The 15,153-nt window shown below is 45.2% G+C and overlaps 1 protein-coding gene across 1 annotated transcript; it reads left to right on the plus strand.

The window, feature by feature from the left end:
* The first annotated feature begins 7,760 nt into the window (after positions 1–7,760).
* On the plus strand, positions 7,761–11,947 carry LOC146352339 (uncharacterized). The gene is made up of 2 exons (XM_084829654.1): positions 7,761–8,174; positions 10,138–11,947. The coding sequence occupies exons 1-2, from the start codon at positions 7,761–7,763 to the stop codon at positions 10,285–10,287; spliced, it is 564 nt and encodes a 187-aa protein (XP_084685780.1). The 3' UTR covers positions 10,288–11,947.
* The last annotated feature ends 3,206 nt before the right edge of the window (positions 11,948–15,153 follow it).

Consider the following 15,153-nt stretch of genomic DNA (forward strand, 5'->3'; position numbering starts at 1 on the left):
CCTTAAGTTCAGAGGCTTCCCGCCTTTACCCTACAAATGGAGATCAACTGATTCACTAAGGCTAGAAACCCCTAGTAGGCAGCTCTCTTAAGTTTACCTTGTTAGGCTCATGCAATTAGCATCTGTAAGCATCATTAGGTTGAATGGAAATAAAGCCTTGGAAAAGAGCCGTATTGTCTGTGTGTTGATTCTGGCTACTTGAGGATTTCAGAAGGCAGCAAGGGCGCTCCTGACAGCTTGATCTCCATTTAGAGGGTAAAGGCGGGAAGCCTCAAACCATAAAACAAATTCAGGATCAACTAAAACTCCACACATGCTGCCAGCACCTGGGAGTCTTGACCTGGTGCTGAAAAGATAACAATGTTGATGCCAGATGAGCCTCATTGGGGAGATCATTCCATAATTGGGGGGCCTCCACCAAGAAGGCCCTCTCCCTTGTTGTTGTCTTCCGAGCCTCCCTTGAAGTAGGCACCTGGAGGAGGACCTTAGATGTTAAGAGTAGGAGGTTCGTGTCAGGAGAGGTGCTCCATCAAGAACTGCAGTCCCGAGCCACATAAGGCTTTATAGGTTAAAACCAACACCTTGAATCAGGCTTGGAAACATATAGGTAGCCAATGCAAGTTGGCCAGAGTTGGTCTTATATTTTTGGACCTTCTGGTCTCCGTTATCAATCTGACCACCGCATTTTTCACATGTAATAAATTCATATTATGTATGTATCCCACCATACCTACAAGAAGCTCAGGGCACCACACATGTCTGCTCATCACTGTATCCCCACAACAACCCCCTGAGGTAGGTTAGGTTGAAAGATAGTGACTGGCCCATTGTCACCCTGTCAGCTTCATAGCTGAGTAGTGATTTGAACCTGGGGCTGCCTAATCCTAGTCCAGCCTTCCCCACTCTTGTGTCCTCCAGATGTGTTCAACCTTAACTCCCATCATTCCCAGCCAGCATGGTCCTAGTTCGACACAGCCTGAGGATAGAAATGTTATGGTGAGGAGGCCACCTGATTGGATGGGGAATCATTGTAAGACAAATGTAACAGAAACACCCATGGCCTGGTGCACAAGTAGGCAACCAGGTGCCCTCCAGATGTTTTGGACTACAGACAGCATAGCCAATGGTCAAATACTATGGGAGCCGCAGCCCAAAACATCTGGATGGTACCAGTTTGCCTACCCTTAGCCTAGTGAATTTAAACTTATCTAATAGGAGCACTTCTTTGTGAACGGCTGGAAGGAGCATTGCTTTGTGGACAACTGGATGGAACATTGCTTGTTCACTTTTCCTTATGTTTCCACAAGTAAATGGGCTAGATACCTTGTTTTTGGTTTTGTACCATGTCATCTGAACCTGGTCATTCTGGGTTATTTGAGGGTTAAATAACCCTCACATGACCCACAATTTGCAGTAGGGGTTAAGTAAGGGTTGTTTAACCCTTGAATAACCCATGATGACTAGGTTTGGACAAGACAACGCAACCCCTGATTGGCATGACCAAGGATTGCGCAATCAAAATGGCAGCCGCAGATTAAATAACCCACAATGAGTTGGCTGTGTCATGTGAATTGGCCCAATATACTGTTCCCTGTTGTAATGCAAAGTATTTTGGTCTTGAATGGGCAATTAAGACCTACTAGCTTTAGCAAAGACCTGCTCGTGATGGAGATGAAAACTGCTAGAACTGGCTTGTTGATGTGGATCAACACAGCTGCTTGCCTTTTCGGACTCTCATTGGGAGCATGGACATGGGGACTATCATGATGAGCTCCAGCATTTCAAAATTTACCACTCCGGCACTGGTCACCACATCTTGCAAGTTCAGCTCAATTGCCAAAGTCTGAGCAGCTCAAAGAGAACTTTGGAGCAGTATCGATTCAGGTTAATGACAGATCCCAACTGATAACACAGGCTGGTGTTTCCTCCATCACATATGCATCTCCAGATGGTGGCATGGGGTGCTTTCAGGTGAGGCTTTTATCATGCCATCGCCCTGCCTGATTCATAGAATTTTACTGGGAGTCCAGAGGATGGTGTCTTTCACTCATAACCTTCCCATATTTTCTCACTGCTTCTATATTTTTTCTTACTGCACAAAATTCATTCAGGAACCAAAGACAGAATACCTACACAATGCCTTGCAATTGATAGTGCTAGGAGTCTGGCGTCTGGAAGGATGCATGCTTAGGTATGGAGAAAATGAGAAATTGCCAGAGTACAGCAAAGAGAAATTGCATTGTTTATTTTCCATTCTGGTGATGTTTATCAATCAAGGTGGTCACCACTGACTAAAACTGTGTTGGGATATGAAGGCTTTAATAAATAGGGATGGGCAAACAAGTGACATTTGCGCTTTGCACAAATGGATGATTTGTGCAAATAGAGCAACAATCAAACAGGAGATTTGCATAAAACTACCCAAATCTGTGCAAATCCAATTTGTGCCATTTTCCTCCGTAGATTAAAGTGGGGCTGATTCAGCCTATTGAGGGAATTTACACAAATTGGGAAATTTGCCCAAATGGAACTGAGAATCGGGAAGGGGATGAATGTGAAAACGTGTTCGACAATTTGCAAAAAATGTTGATGGACATGTGCTCACGCTCATGTTCAGGGTTTCAAACAGGGCATGCTCACGTTTTGTGCACAAAAATAATATTCTCATACATCCCTATTAATAAATAACTTGATAGTAATTAGAGAAAATACTCAATGAAGTAGAACTTTTCCAGAAATCCAGAATCTGGATTTTATTGTTAGTCGCCTTGAGCACCATGTTTTAGTGGAAAGGCAGGTTATAGATCAAATCAATAATATATTTTTGAACTCAGACTTTTCTTCCTGTCTGGACTTGACATATGGGGAAGAAGAGTTACTGTGTTTTTCTTAGCATTTATAAAGCTTTTAATAAAAGTATGATTCATCAACCAGCCAAGGCAAAATTGCTTATATTTTTATATTCATAGAAAATAGCTATGACCACCACTTTTGAAGGTCAGCATTTGTGCCTGTAGATACCTTGTAATGGGTCTTAAATTACTTTCAGCTGATTTGTGAAGTATACTCTTTTACAATAGTTTTATATTTTGTAATCCTTTGTCTAATTAAAGAGCCATGTGAAAGCCTTATAAAAGTCAATGCAGTAGTAATTTTTTTTTAAAAAAGCAGCATGACAATATCAGAGTAATCTCCCCACCCCACCCCCCACCCCAAGTTCATGCATGAGTAATGTTTACCAATCAGCAGAGGCTGGTGGTTCTGATGCCAGTGGGGCTGTGAATCCGCTTTGGGTTGCAGTCAGAACTCTAACAGAGCTATCCAAGGTGCTGAACCCATTTGGGGGATAGGGTTCATCACCTTGGATAGCTCCTTTAGAGTTTTGACTGGTTGTGATTGAAGCCCAGAGTAGATTTACTACCCTGCTGACATTGGAGCCACCAGCTTCCACTGTTACCAATGGTTATCATATGCTATTAACATCTAATTCTTGTCAAACCAAACTATATCAGTAATTTCATTCAAGGTGTTCATAACTTATGTTTTGTTACACCTGACCTCAGTATAACCTGTATAAACTAGAGCTGTGTGCAAATGGCCTCTCAAAATTCTCCATGCTATTTCACCAAGATTCTCCAAGGGGAGGAGAAATTCTCAACAGTTGTTCACAGGCAGGGCTCTCCATCAGCAGGGGTTGTAGCACAATCTTTCTTTTTTTAATAAGTGTTTTGTTTTGTGTGTGCTGCCACTGCAAGCAGCAACAGCATCTACTGTATTGGCAGGCTGGCCCCCATTTTGCATACTCTGCAATGCAGGTATAAGGGGGCCAGTATTGTGCCGAGCTCCAGGGAAGAGGTGAAGGTCCTGCCATGCCAGAATCTATCCTCCGATTTCGTGAACATTTTCTTCCACCATGAAAGAGGCTTTCATTGTTCTGCCTCATTCCCAGGGTGTTTTATAATTTAGTTTTGTGGTGTTTTTGAACTTATCTAATCACTGTAAGGTAGCTGAGGGTGCTGCATGTGTTTTCTTTCTATTTCTTTCTCCATTGCTCTGCAGCCTCCCAGGCTGCCTATGCTACCTGATCTGAAAAAGCCCTGTGGGAGGAATTAGCTCATGCTGTAGTGTGAGAAGCCAAGGAGACAACAGGCTGCCCGTGAGATGAATGTTCAATAAAAACACTTGCTCACACTCCTTGGCCACGTCATAAATATAGTAAACACAAAACCCACAAATCCAACCCATGAGAATTTCTCAGAAATTTCTTCACCATTGAATTTCTTTTCGAAAGCAATCTCTTTTCTATCAAATTGAATGAGGATGGCTGGAAAAATGTGGGATAAATTTTCAGCACAACACTAGTATAAACTCACTTTACACCTAGCTATTTTACACATATTTATTTATGGAAGGTTTTCATTATGTTTCTGAATGTAGTAATTGTTCTTATGCAAGTTTTATGTTTCCGGTGATAACAATTCATAGTACATATCTACACATGGGTTTGGCCATATGGCTATGGACGTTTCTGTGCGTTATGAGGAAATCATTCGTTCATTTCTTTGAAACCCCACCTGGAATGTGGCAGTGCCACCTAGTGAGGAATGCTCGCTATAACCTTGGTTTTTGTTGAGCTTCTTTTAAAAGGTGTGGTGGTCACCACTGACACATTGACCATGCTGGATGCAGGTTTTAAGTAGCTGACAATAAAGCAAAATGTCTGATTTGGAAGTTGCAAAGTTCATTGCCGTTGCCTTTTGTCCTTCCTAAAAACAATGAAAGTTGGAAAGAGCCCTCATTGCCCTCATTGACATCAGTGGCAAAAATTCCCATTTTTGAAGATGGATTTCAAAGTGAGTAATAGTTGGTGCACAATCAAACAAAGACAGTAGTGTGTCTGTGATTTTTTTTTCCCCTTCAACAATGTAGATACCATAGTAGTACAAACATTTCCTACCTACACAATTCTTTAAAAAAATAGTGATGTAATTTCATAATTTATGATAAGATCCTGTGGGAGTATCGCTCTAATATCCTGATCTAAATGTCTGATGAGGTTCCAAGTTTGTTTGGCATTGGAATTTTTTTTTCTGTTCTGTTTTGCTTTTTTTTTGGTTTTACATCTGCTTCTTTGGAAATTGCTAATGGGGTGATTTGTGCTTATGAATTATTTACAGGTAGAGTATGAGACATCATTCCTCTGAGGCTAGGATCTTGGAATGGGGAAATACCCATAGGCAAAAAGGTAAATATATAGGGAGACACCACTGAAAGGAACTCAGAAGCAAAAATCTATTCCTAAGGGACATCATGGGTAAATATATGGTCTTTCTTTTCCAAAACTTTAGGCCAGGGAGCACCAATTCATTTATTCATTAATTTAAAACACATTTTATTGCTAATATTTCCAAAGGAGATCATAACAATTTTTAATTTTCCCTCTTCTCCATATAGCCTTTTCCAAGGTGATTTTCTTTCTTCATTGCACTGGCTTGGCACAATTGTTTTTCTATGCAATTGCAGGAGCTTATAATTTCAGTATGTGTAACCACACAGCTATCGAGAGACACTACGAGAATGTATTAAAGGTATGGCATTATATTGTATTTTATAGATGCAGGTTTCTTGGCAAAAAGGAGGTGTGTGTGGGGGGTTCTGATAGCATCAAACTGACAATGGTGGAATAGCTGCACACAGTCTTTGGCTTGTTCTGTAATAGTAAATCTAAAGATAGAAACATTTGATTTAAAAAAATTGATGTTCAGATAGTGTTTTTAGATGGAGGACAGAAACCCCCTTATACCTCCCAAAGTTCGAACAAGAATGGGATTTCCTACGATGAAATGAAAATGTGTTGGTCCACTCTTAATTAATAAAGCTAGAATAGTGAAGGATAATGAGGGAGCTTATTTTATTTCTTTATGGACATAGAAAATACTGGATGGTTGAAATCAGATTCCCCATCCCGGAAATTTACAACTTGAGCATTTACATGTTTACTTAGACGTATGTCTCACAGGATTGCAGCTTAACCATCCAGTTTTATGCATTTTTACTTGCTAGTAAATACCACAAGGGGCTTATTCCCAAGTAAATGCATAGAGGACTGCAACATTACGATGACTGCATTCAGGACTGGTATGCCCCCTTGAAAAGGAAAAAAGATATCTAAGAATAAACAAATATAGCCCCTCCTTTTAGTGTTATAAATACTTTAGCAATAAAAGCATTCAAGTATTGACTCCATTTCTTTCTTAATTTCATCTGTAATTTCTTTTAGGGAAGTTTGCCTCCACAAAACAGACAGGTTTGTTTTCTTTTGTTACTTTCTTTCTTGCCCCCCTCCCCCAGCAGATTGGATCAAATTTGTCCTGGGTGCTGTATGGATGCAACTGTTAAAAATGAAAATTTACTTCTTTTTTTTAACAACAGTGGAGCCCATAATGGAACTCCACAGTCCCATGGGACTGTCAGTAAGGGAAACATGCAACAGATTGTTCCAGGAGACTGCATATGCACTGTACACATAATTAAGAGTTGTGGTGATCATTAATTAATTAATTAATTATGATTACATAAACAATTATGACTCTGAATAGTTTTTGTGCTAGGGAATATTGGAAGATTCCCCATGGTTTAAATTGACAGGATGCCTGGGTATTTGGGGGGTGAAATTGTATGTTGTACCCTTTCAAAATGTGCATGCAAATCTTTCTCTCTTGCTTAAAATGCACTTTAAGGCTAATCTACACACATTGTTCTATCATTTATCTACTACAGTATAGTATGTATTGCTGCCCAGAGCCAAAGGTGAGTAATTTTGTATATTTATATGTAACTTGCAAATATGATAATGAGTGAAGGCATATTTAGGGTGGCCTGGAGAGCCCAATGCCCAAGTGACTGAAGCCAATAATACTATCCAACCACCATCACCCCACACCTGTATATTTTATTGTTCCCCTCTTTTTCTTCCAACCTGACCTACAAGCACAACAGTCTATACATCTTTAAATTATTGTAATTCATTATGCTATGTACAGTGAATGGAAAGCCTGGACAGTTACAGCAGGTGGCAAGCCTCAACTTTCTGATACTGACAGTACCATGGCCAGATCTGCTTCATTCAAAATAAATCAATCTCAGCATTAGCTTAAATTCCTGAGGTTATTGAATTAATAAAATCCGCCACCCCCATGGGTCAGCAGGAAAAAAAGACCTGAGATTATAGGGATATTCTAGAATTCACCCTCAACAAATCATCAAGATGTGGCATTTTCCTTTTCCGAAGATAGGAAGCTGATCCATCCAGCTCAATATTGTCCAAGGGGTGGGCTACTTGTGGCCTTCCAGATGTGTCGGCCCACAACTCCCGTCAGCCCTAGCCAACATAGCCAATGGCGAGGGATCATGGGAGCTGTGGGCCAAAATATCTGGAGGCCATAAATTGCTGGCCGCTGGTCCACACTGAGCTGTGCTCTACCACTGCACTATGGCCCTTCCTCCAAAATGCACCCCAAAACCCCATTCAAGAGCCTCTCCGGCCACAGAGAACCCTCCAGATGATCCTTAAGGGCGCGATCCAATGTATGTTTAGTCAGAAAAAGTCGTGCAACTCGTGCGGGGCTTTTTTCTGTCTAAACATGCGATCGCGCCCTTAAGGATCCGGATTCGCTTCGCGCCTCCTTATGGCGCCCAAGAGGGAAATCATAGGCGCAGTACATGCAAAGCGGGGAAAGGAAAGGCTGGAGGGGGGAGCGATGCTCGCTCTCTCCGCATTCTCTCCTCGGGCTTCCTCGGGCGCCCGTGTTCACGCCACGGCTTCCTCCAGCGCAGAACGAGGCGAGCGGCGGCGTGGCGGCCCTCGGCCGCGAAGCCTGCGGGACGCTGCGCTCGGGCGCGCCCTCGCGCTTCCGGACCGCCCGCCCCGCCCCCGGGCGCGGATAGGCTTTGCTCCCCGCGGGGAAGGCGCGCGAGGCGGGCCGCCCCGCGCCAGGGCAGCCGGCGGGTTGATCCGCGGTTCCTCCTCCACCCTCCAGGCCGGCGAAACGTGCCCGGGCGCCGTCCTGGCGTGCCTCCACAACTTCACCCAGAATCGCAGGAGCGAAGGCCTCATGGATATCTGGACTGCCACCGCGGTGGTCCTGAGGAGACACTGCGAGGGCTACGCCGAGGTGAGGACGGGAGCCGGCGGCCAGCCCGAGGACTCGGGGGCGGGCTGCAGCTGGCGCCCCCCAGAGTGGGGCGGGCCGGGGCAGGCCGGTGGCTCGGGCGTCCCGCCCCGCTGGGCTTCGGTCAGAGCCAGGCAGAACTCCGGGGCGCCGAGCTCTACCCCCCACACGGGGCCCGCGCGCGGGATCGCGCCGTCAGAGGTCTGGCTGAAGCCCCGAGCGGGCTCGCGGCCCCGCTGGCGCTCGCCGCCGGACCCTGGGCTGGAGCGGAGCTGCGCGGGGCCTGGTCTGCGAGCTCGGCTCCCTAATGGGCCGCTGAGGAGGCGCGGAGCCGCGGGGACGAGAGCGCTCGCTCGTTCGAGGAGGCGCGGAGCTGTCTGAGCGTATTTGCGGGCCGAGCCAGCCTTAAATTAAGCCAGTGGTGGAAATCAAGCCCACAAAAATGACTCCTTCACACCGGCCCGTGCATACGTGGGGTGGGGTGGGCGTATCAGCTGACAAACAGTACACCGAGGAGGGGAGGAGGCTCACGTGAACGTTCAGCCCCGGGGTCCCTCCCAGCGCAGTCCCATGTGTGTTTGTTTTTCCCCACTAGTTTCAGTGGGGCTTACTCCCAGGTAAGAATGGGCAGAGGACTGCAGCCTTGCAAAGGTCTCCATGCTTACCTTTTGTGGGTAAGAGTGGAATCCAAAGCATTTCTGAGTTCTCACATGCTCTTTGCATAGATCCTGGAAGTATGTTTGTGTCTGGTGGAGAGATGAGTTTGGGGGGGGGGGACCCATATTGGCAGGGGGGGCTGAGCTCCTCCAGGAATGATCAGGCCCAAAAGACGAAAGACTGCTGCTACCGTCAAGATAGATCTGATGTTCTATAATGTTCACTTTGATCAATTACTAATTCATCATCATCATTAGTATGATCAGTCCAGTATCAGTGGCAGTAAGCCTATGTGCACCAGCTGCTGGGGAACGTGCTGGAGCTGCTGTTGCACTCAAGGCCTGCCTGTGGGTTTCCCGTTGACAGCTGGTCAGCCACTGGGTGAACAGAATGCTGGTCTAGATGGACCATTGGTTTGATCCAGCATGGCTCTTCTTACATTCTCATTCGACTGCATCTATGATTGTGACAAACTCATTTTAATAATACTGAGTTTGCACATTAAGGGCTCAATCCTATGCATGTTTAGACAAAAAAATGTAGGCAACATTTGCCTGAATGTTGCCTGAGAAGTAGGCAACGTTCATCATGTCCTGACTGCCTGAGCCCTCCTCCTTCCAGGGTTCTCTGGCTTTTTGAGATTTAAGATGTTTATGAATGCGGGGAGGGGGTGCTGTTAGCTGGGTAGATTTTATCTTGGGCTGTCATGGGAAAAGCACCTTGTTCACATCATGGATATGATGTGGAAGCCAGTTCTGAGAGATAGCATCTTGGCTACTGGGCATGGTGGAATGGGTCATGTACTCCCCCCCCCCCCATCATTCCATTTATCTTCCCTCCTCTTTCTTCAGTCCATCTTCACTGGAATGTAAGGGAGTTGGGATATCATTTTCTATATTTATATAAAGCACCTGAAAGAATACCAGAGACCAAAGTTTAAATACCACTGCTGGAGAAAGTTTGGAACATAGTAACTATGACAACATATATCATTATATTTATGGAGGGAAGTATGTGCTGCTTACTCAGTATTTTACCCAATTAGCAAGAAATTGGCAGGGGGATAATATCAAACAAGGCATCAAAGGGAGACTGACAGAACAATCATATGGTCCCATTGTGCTAGCAATTACTTGCGAAACAAAAACAATGCAGCTCTTATTGAACAAACAGAACTGGATTTAATAAGAATTGGGTGTGAACAAAGTGGAACAGGTTTTCCTTTCAAATGAATTAGAACTGCTTTTTAAATCATTCAAATAATGCTCAATGAATGATTTATTTAAAGATATGATTTTTTGCCCAGCAGAACAATGGATCTCGGAATGAAGAAGTCATTCCTAACTGGAGCAGCATTTGGTGTACTGATAAGCAAAGAAAGAATGCAACCAAGAAGAACAAACTCCAGGAACTCTCTGCAATGTGGAACAGATACAAAACGTGTCTTAAATACTACTAATAGATCACTTTGAGTTTTAAATACATAACTACTAAACTGCCATTTTTTAGACGGGATACTTTTTACAAGATTTATATTTTTTGAATTGGGTTAATTTATTTTGTGTGAACATTTTAAAGTGTATGTGATTGTCATAAGATCATTTGAAACAGAATAAATGGGTGTACAGTAGTTCTGTGAACTGCTTTGCAATTTTCAGTGTATTCTGTTGTGATTTGTGAGCAATCTTGTTCTGTTTTTGCCAGGGAGTAAGGAAATCCATGTAGTCCATCAAACCACTCTAAGTGTACTTGTTTCTTTAAACCAGCTTCTTCCTGTTGACAGCAAAAGGAATAAACCAATATTATACGTAGTCATTCTGATCCAGCACTGGAAATCAGCATGTAACAGGATGCTGTGCATGGATCCCCTGTGTAGACTATGTGTATAGCTCTCTATGCTAGATCAGGAACTGTAGATGCAGCATCCAATCACTGGAAAACGTAATTTGATCCATATATAACTGATGGATCACATATTGCGCACATATGTGGGAGAAGTGCCTTTTCATCTGTCCTGGAATGCAATTGGGAATATGCATCCCTAGCCATTGTGTAGAGTCACTGTGTGCACTTATTACCCATCATCATTGTTATTCCCTCTATCGATTTCCAATATTCAGGTTGTGAGTGCCATTGCTTATGTTGCCAAAACAGCACCATCCACGTACAAGAGGAAAGCATCAGCAGGCTAGGGGGTACCCAAGATTTACCGAAGTACCATGTGATAAATATTTGCCCCAGAAGTCTTTGCATTCTAGTTTGGCCATCTTATGGGACTTGTTGTTGTTCAGTCGTTCAGTCATGTCCGACTCTTCGTGACCCCATGGACCATAGCACGCCAGGCCTTCCTGTCCTGCGCTCTCTCCCGGAGCGTGCTCAAGTTCATGTTCATTGCATCGGTGATGCTATCTAGCCATCTCATCCTCTGCCGTCCCCTTCTCCTTTTGCCTTCGATCTTTCCCAGCATCAGGGTCTTTTCCAGGGAGTTTTCGCATTAGGTGGCCAAAATATTTGAGCTTCAGCTTCAATATCTGCCCTTCCAATGAGCACTCAGGGTTGATTTCCTTTAGGATTGATTGATTTGACCTCCTTGCAGTCCAGGGCACTCGTAAGAGTCTTCTCCAGCACCACAGTTCGAAAGCATCAATTCTTCCGTGCTCAGCCTTCCTTATAGTCCAGCTCTCACAGCCATACGTTACTACTGGGAAAACCATAGCTTTGATTAGACGGACCTTTGTCGGCAAGGTGATGTATCTGCTTCTTAAAGCTGAAATTTTGCAAGAAGCACTTCATGATCTGAGCCACAGTGGGACACTTGTGGGACTCCTGCACCATAAATATGAGAGCCAGAGCTGAAGAAAGGAAGGACAAAACACCTGTCCTCATTAGCAGGACATTGATACCTGTCCTCATCAGCGCCTCCACTCCCTTTTGCTACAGCTCAAAAATGTCATTTGGGTAAGATACTTTACTCATTTTAAGAAAGGCATGCTCCTGAAACTAAACTTTAAAAGCTTTTTGATATGTGTTTTGCTTCTAAAAACAAGTTTGTATTTTTGTCTGTGCTCTTATATTGTATATTCATGTAAAGATTGCTTACGATTTTGAAGTAAAAGATGAAAAAACACACCTGATGTCAGAGTCTTGTATGAAAGAATCTGTGTTGTCAAAAACCAGGAATTCTGTGAACCTATTATTATATTTATATCCCGCTCTTTTCCCAATACTGGAACACAAGGCGGCTTTACAGCATTAAAACTTGTACAATGTAAACCTATAAATAGAAGTAAAATAGGAATATACAAAAGTTAAAAATATAATTAAATCATCAATAATATTAAAATTGTATAAAATATCAAAACGTTAAAGGACAACAATAAATATAGTATCCATCCGTCATATTCTCACAGGTCCAAACTAGCTATCCCCAAAGGCCTGCCAGAACAAAAAAGTTTTTATGTGCCTGCGAAAACATCAAGGAGAGTGCCACTCTCTCCTGCCTGGGAAGGGAGTTCCAGAGCCGTGAGGCAGCCACCGAGAAGGACCTCTCCCACGTTCCCACCAGACATGCCTGTGATGGTGGCAGGATGGCAAGAAAGGCCTCCCCTGACGTTCTCAGGGCACAAGTAGGCTCATAGGAGAGAATATGGTCTTTCAGATAACCTGGGCCCAAGCCATATAAGGCTTTTTAGGACATGACTAGCACTTTGAATTGTGCCTGGAAACAGGCTGGGAACCAGTGAAGCTGTTTTAACAGGGGAGTTGTATGCTCCCTGTAGCGAGCCCCAGACAGCAGTCTGGCAGCAGCTATTTGAACCAGCTGAAGTTTCCGAACATTCTTCAGAGGCAGCCCCACGTAGAGTGCGTTACAGTAATTCTAAGGCATGTGTCCTGTGGCCAAGTCAGACATCTCAAGGAACGGGCGCAGCTGCGCGCGCTACCTTTAACAGTGTAAATGCACTCCTGGCCACCTCTGAAACCTGGGCATGCAGGCTCAGGGCTGAATCCAGAAGCACACCCAAGCTGCGAACCTGTGTCTTCAGGGGGAGTGTAACCCCATCCAGCACAAGCTGAATCCCTATTCCCTGATCCGCCTTTCAACTGACCAGGAGCACCTCTGTCTTGTCTGGATTAAGCTTCAACGTGTTTGCCCTTATCCAGTCCATTACTGCCAACAAGACACCAGTTCAGCACCCCAACAGCTTCCTTGGAATTAGATGGAAAGGAAAAGTAGAGTTGGGTGTCATCAGTGTACTGGTGACACCGAACCCCAACACTCTGGACAACCTCTTCCAGTGGTTTCATGTATATGTTAAATAGCATGGGGGACAAAACAGAACCCTGAGGGACTCCACAAGCCAGTGGCCAGGCAGTCGAACAGAAGTCCCCCAGCACCACCTTCTGGGTCCACCCCTCCAAGAAAGAATGGCGCTACTGTAAAACAGTGTCTCCAAATCTCATCCCAGCGAGGCGGCCCAGAAGGATACCATGGTTGATGGTATCAAAAGCCGCTGAGAGGTCCGGCAGAACCAATAGGGACACGCTCCTGTCTAGTTCCTGGTGTAGGTCATCCACCAAAGCGACCAAAGCTGTTTTTGTCCCATAACTGGGTCTGAAGCCAGATTGAAATGGATCTAGATAATCTGTCTCACCCAGGAATCCCTGGAGTTGGGAGGCTACCACGCGCTCCAATATCTTGCCCAGAAATGGAATATTGGGGACTGGCCGATAATGATCCAATATGGTGGGGTTCAAGGAGGGCTTTTTTTTAAAAAACAAAGGTCTCACTACCACCTCCTTCAGGCAGGCTGGAACTCTGCCTTGCCTAAGGAAGGCATTAACCACTCCCCTTACTCACTCAGCCAGTCCACCTCTGGCTGCTTTTATGAGCCAGGAAGGGCAAGAATCTAGAATACACGTGGAGGCTCGCACCTCCCAGGATCCGGTCCACATCCTCAGGCTGTACAAATTGAGAAGTATCCAACAACACTGGACAAGCAAGGGCCACAGTTCCATCCACTAAGTCTGTATCAACTATAGTGTCCAAGTCAGAGTGGATCCGAGCGATTTTGTCTGCAAAGTGCTGAGCAAATTGTTCACAGTGGGCTGTCGAGAGGTTTAAGTTATCCTCTTGCAGGCTAGTGTATAAAACACCCCTGACCACTCGAAACAGCTCTGCTGGATGGCTCTTCGCAGACACAATAGTGGCAGAAAAAAATATTTTCTTTGCTGCCCGTATTGCCACAGAGTAGGCCCTCAGATGGGCTCTAGCCCGTGTTCGATTGGATTCACTCTGAGTTTTCTGCCAACATCACTCTTGTCATCTTTTCATTCGTTTCATCGCTGCCAGCTCCCTAGAAAACCAGGGTGCTGGTGCAGCTCCACTTTGTGAGAGAGGACATTCAGGAGCAATTGTGTCCACAGTCCTGGTCATTTTTCCATTCCAGAGGTCGGTCAGGGCTTCGACAGAATCGCCTGCTGAGGGAACAGGAAAATCCCCAAGAGACATCAGGAAACCATTTGGATCCATCAACCTCCTGGGGCGAACCATCTTAATCACCTCTCCACCCCTCCAGTGGTTCTGAGTGCCAGCACGTCTAAACCCTACCAGGTAGTGATCTGTCCATGACAATGGAACTATAGAGAGTTCCTCCACTCTCAGATCACTAGCACCCCATCCAGTACAGAAAACGAGGTCCAGAGTGTGCCCAGCAACATGGGTGGGGCCAGACACCTTCTGGGACAGACCCATGGTTGTCCTGGCAGACATTAAGTCCTGAGCCGCTCCCGACAGGGCAGCCTCAGCATGGATGTTGAAATCCCCCAGCACAACAAGCCGAGGGGTCTCCAACACCAAACCCGAGACTACCCCGGCTAGCTCAGGAAGGGAGACTGTTGAGCAGCGGGGTGGACGGTACACCAACAGAATCCCTATCCTGTCCCGGGCACCCACCTTCAAATACACACACTCGAACCCAGCAGATAGGGCACCTGGTAAGGGGGATTGAATCACGATAGACCACTGCCACTCCACCTTCTCGCCCCCCAGGTCTTGCCTGCTGCTGAACAGAGAACCCAGGAGGGCAGAGCTGAGAGAGATTAATCCCCCCACCCAGCTTCATCCAGCCAGGTCTCTGTAATACAAGCCAGGTCAGCGCGCTCATCCAAGATCAAGTCCTGGATAGCAGTTGTTTTACCACCCACTGGCCTGGCATTCAGCAGCAGCAGTTTCAACCCAGGGGGTCTGTTGCCAGGGCCATCCAGGTTATTTGAGTTGGGGGACAATTTAGGGACAGTCAGCACCCTATTGTTACACACTCTGCCA

Source organism: Heloderma suspectum, chromosome 2, assembly GCF_057233095.1.
Source record: "Heloderma suspectum isolate Gila_16-S chromosome 2, 16-S_ref, whole genome shotgun sequence".
NCBI lineage: Eukaryota > Metazoa > Chordata > Lepidosauria > Squamata > Helodermatidae > Heloderma > Heloderma suspectum.